At 42.7% G+C, this 4,199-nt stretch overlaps 1 protein-coding gene across 1 annotated transcript; it reads left to right on the forward strand.

Annotated features, from left to right (window-relative positions):
- Window positions 1–818: 818 nt before the first annotated feature.
- LOC139069603 (zinc finger MYM-type protein 5-like) lies at window positions 819–2,675 on the forward strand. The gene has a single exon (XM_070550160.1). It carries the CDS (start codon window positions 884–886, stop codon window positions 1,661–1,663), a length of 780 nt encoding a protein of 259 aa, XP_070406261.1. The 5' UTR covers window positions 819–883; the 3' UTR covers window positions 1,664–2,675.
- Window positions 2,676–4,199: the final 1,524 nt, after the last annotated feature.

The raw sequence follows: 4,199 nt of genomic DNA on the forward strand, positions 1-4,199 counted from the left end.
GGAGCCTCCACAAAAGCCCGCAAGTCAAAGGTTGCCATGGTGACGTCCGCTCCACCTCCAAGAGAGGAAACAAGGTTAGTCCAGAAACACAAAATAGATGGTAAACCGGGAATAAATGTACAAAATATGACAAAAAATCCCAGACGAGCCCCCACTCTTTTACGGCCCCCAGCTCGTCTAGGAGATGATGGTGTTTGAGGGCGTAAAGAAAAATGTGTGTAAACAGGACAACCAAAGGTTACTCTCTTGAAGGAGGTTTATTAACTAAAAGTGCTGCTGAAATGAGCAGGAAACAAATACTAGGACACCAAACACAAAGATCTTCCAAATACTGGGTAATTAACAATAAATACTAATAAACAAACGATCATCCACTCTGGGTATATTTTACTAAACTCAAAACGCCGGGACCAAACCGGGAAAAGGGAAAGACTAGGATGAACGCAAGAGGCTCCACCAAAGGGGTGAGCTGAACTCTTTAACGAGTAAACTAAATAGAAACGTAAACGAGCTCTATTCGAGGAAGAATAACTAGACCACACAGGTTACACAACAAGACTTAATAAGTCAGCTCTAGGAGGGAAAAGAGGATCACCAGCTTTAACGCTCAGGCCTCTGCTAAGCTTCCCTCCTCGAATGACAGAGGGAGCTGCCTTTTAAAGGAAGCTCCCTGATTGAGGGATTAGCAACACCTGGCTCAGCTGGAGCCAGGAGAACAGGAGGAGCACCGAGGCCATCTTGTGGCCACAAAACAGACAGCGTCTGTAACACAGAAGAAGAACCCAACACCAGCAGACTCAGTACTGCTCCAATCCAACAGCCTGAAGAGACACCATCATCAGCTTCTAGAGATGTCTGTGAACATGTACGAGCTGCTGGCCCCATGGATCCTGCTGACTGGCCACAGCAGTTGACTGATGCAGTGAAAAGTGAATTAGTTAGTCGAGGACCTTATGAGGTAAAACCAGATTTCACTTTCCCCAAAAATGAGGACGGAAGAAGTTTCCATCACCACGTCCACAGACAGTTAGTGAATGGGGAGAAAATCAAGAGAACGTGGTTGATGTATTCACCCAAAAGGGATAGTTTATACTGTTTCTGTTGCAAGCTCTTCTCCCAGAAAGCATTTAAATTAAGTAGGCATGGGTTTAACTACTGGAAAAACTGTAGTGAGACTCTTAAAATGCATGAAAATAGTCCAGAACACACCAAGAACATGGGACCGTGGAAGGAACTAGAGAGCCGTATAAGAACGGGCAAAACAATAGACAAAGTGGAAATGGCACTAATAAAAACAGAAAGAAGAAGGTGGCGTGAGGTGCTTACCAGGTTGGTTGCCATCATCCAGTCATTGGCCAAGCGCAACATTGCTCTCAGGGGAACCACTGACAGATTAAATGCTCCCAACAATGGCGACTTCCTGAAAGAAGTGGAGCTCATGGCTCAGTTTGATCCTGTCCTAAAGGAGCACGTTGCCAAAGTGGAAGGAGGAGCGAACCACACATCATACCTTGGAAAAATCATCCAAAATGAAATCATTGACTGTATCAGTGAAAGGATTGTGGAGTCCATTGTGTCTGAAATTATACAGTCAAAATATTTTTCAATAATTTTAGACTGCACTCCAGATTTGAGCCACAAAGAGCAGTTGTTGAGGGTCTGACCTCATAAGGAAATTACTATGCAGTGATTTTCTCCAAAATGACTGTGCTTAAATTGCTCTGAAAAGCAAATAATCACATCAGCGCCAAGAAACTTCATTTCCCATGATGCTTTGCACACGGAAGCATTGTGATGACATCACCGCCTAATACCAGAAACACATTCTGTGCATGTGTGGGAGTCAGCGGAGCTTTCCCGCGAACTAAGACTATAAATCATCAGGAAAGACAAAGGAACCTCGTTCTTTTGCCCAGGATACCTGGCGGTAAGGACACGCTTGTCGAACGCTCCGACAACTTGAGCACGCGGAAGCTCTAAATGCCCAAGTTGAGCCACGCAACCGCTGGAAACCACTCCAACTCCATCGGGACCTGACTGGGAACGAGCGGAGCTCCATCCAGCTCTCAGAGACGCTGTAAGTTGTCAAACTCAGCCCAAAAGAAACTTCGTTCTCTTTGTGTCCAGCCCGTGGAGAAACACTCGTGGAGCCAAACAACGGAGAAAGCATCAAACCGACGGATGACGCTGAAAACTGCGGAGAAACACGGAGAACCGTAAAATCAAAACAGTGAGGGACGCCTCGCTCTTCTGGTGATCAGAAAACTCATTTTTCTCTCTCCTTTTCTCCTCCCGTTTCCTCTATAGTCCAGAATAAGCAATAAAACCGCGCTATTGCTTAAAAAGTAGCTTCGTGTCTTCCCCTTTCGCTCCCAAAACACGTCCGCCGGGTCATTTTGAATAAATAAACTGCTTATTGATCATTGTTTGGTATCTTTAAATGTTTTCGGCCATGGCCAGGCAGATAAACTAAAAGATATTAACTTGTGATTAATCTTTTGTGTTGTTTCATGATCCTTTGAAATGTTTTGAGTGATTTAAGGTTAAGTTACTACTGATTCTAAGTGCTTTGGAAGTTAAAGTGCATGTTGCCACCCACACTTTAGCCAGACAAAGGGGTCAGCCATCTTGCATACAGACTCCATTTTAGAAACACACACACATACATACACACAAAACACCTCGAACATTATTTTGAATATACATCCTTTTATTATATCACATGGTTATTATTCATTTATGCCACTGTTTATTCATTTGACAAATTGTTAATTAAACGTTATAAAATTCTGATTTTCGTCTCCAGTAGCTTTGTTGTGTCGAAGAGAAGTCTCTGCTCCGAGGATTCTACGAACTTCAAGAAAGACTGATAAGAGTTTTGGATTCATTTTTCCCCGGTTAAAGGGGAATGGTGCCCCGTATATCTAAGAATATCGTAATTAATTAATAAATCAGTAAATATTCCCATATTTACAGAATTTATTGAAGAATCCAAAAGTAAGTTAAAGCTTACGAATTGTTCGCTCCTAATAACCCCAACATTAATTGGTGCAGCCCGTGTGAGGCTAGGATACACAGAGATTTCTATCCGGCACAAACAAACAAATAAATCCAAAGAGCCTGAATTAAAAATAATCAGTTGTTCAGCCTTGAACCAGCAACAGAGTGGTGCTGATTTCGCTGAGCAGGAAGCTGCATCGAACTCTCACCAGTAACTCAGTGCTTCTTTAAAGGTGCAACGTGTAAATTAATTCTGGTTGACCTTTTAGGTTAAAAATTCAGTTTTTCCTTAAAGGTGCAACGTGTAATTAATTCTGGCTAACCTTTTAGGTTAAAATTCAGTTTTTCCTTAAAGGTGCAACGTGTAATTAATTCTGGCTAACCTTTTAGGTTAAAATTCAGTTCTTCATTAAAGGTGCAGTGTGTAAGTAATTCTGACTAACCCTTTTAGGCTAAAATTAACTGCTAATTTAGCGACTTTAACTCACAGTGGCTATTGTAACTAACTGAAACCTTCACTCAAAGACTGATAACACCCTGTTTGCTAATATTCTGAAGGAATAACTAGCATATTTAACACTGCAAGTGTTGTAAGACGTTGCTACGGCAGCGCACCAGCTTTTGCTAAAATACTGAAAGGAATAGTATTTTAGGCGTTAGTCACGGCATTCCGTGCAATCTTAAAACGCTAAAACCTGTGCGCACAAAGGTTAATTTAGTGTTTTTCTGCTACAAAGCTAGTAGTTTGCTGCCAAAAGGTGCAGTTTTGAGCTATCTGCAGAAGCTCTACTAGGCTTTTTTTGGTTCGGTTGTTAAATGGAGGGACAGAGTAGTGAACTGACCAACTCCCAGCAACCAGGTGGCGCTGCGGCCCACGACTATGAACCTGGCCTACTTTCTGGACAAATATTGTCCAAACTGGTCGCGGTTGCTCGAGAACCCGACTACCCTTCTAGGGATTTCACTGAAGAACAGCGTAGCGACGAGCTAGAAGCTGTAATTGATCAAATAGAAAACCCGGATGGTACAAAACCAATCCAGGTTCACTTAGCTAAGTTAGCCTTGATCCTCTATCAGAGAGAACTCCAACATGATCGAGAGATCATGAAGCTCCAGAGCATGCTAGCTGAAAGGCAGCAAAATGGAAGGCAGAAGGATGATGAGGAGGAAGACAGCACCGATTCTGGGGAAGATGGGGA

The sequence above is a fragment of the Nothobranchius furzeri genome, chromosome 4 (genome assembly GCF_043380555.1).
Source record: "Nothobranchius furzeri strain GRZ-AD chromosome 4, NfurGRZ-RIMD1, whole genome shotgun sequence".
NCBI lineage: Eukaryota > Metazoa > Chordata > Actinopteri > Cyprinodontiformes > Nothobranchiidae > Nothobranchius > Nothobranchius furzeri.

Excerpts from the sequence above, each read along its gene's own strand:
- LOC139069603 (XM_070550160.1), top strand. The coding sequence starts at position 884 with ATGGATCCTGCTGACTGGCCACAGCAGTTGACTGATGCAGTGAAAAGT.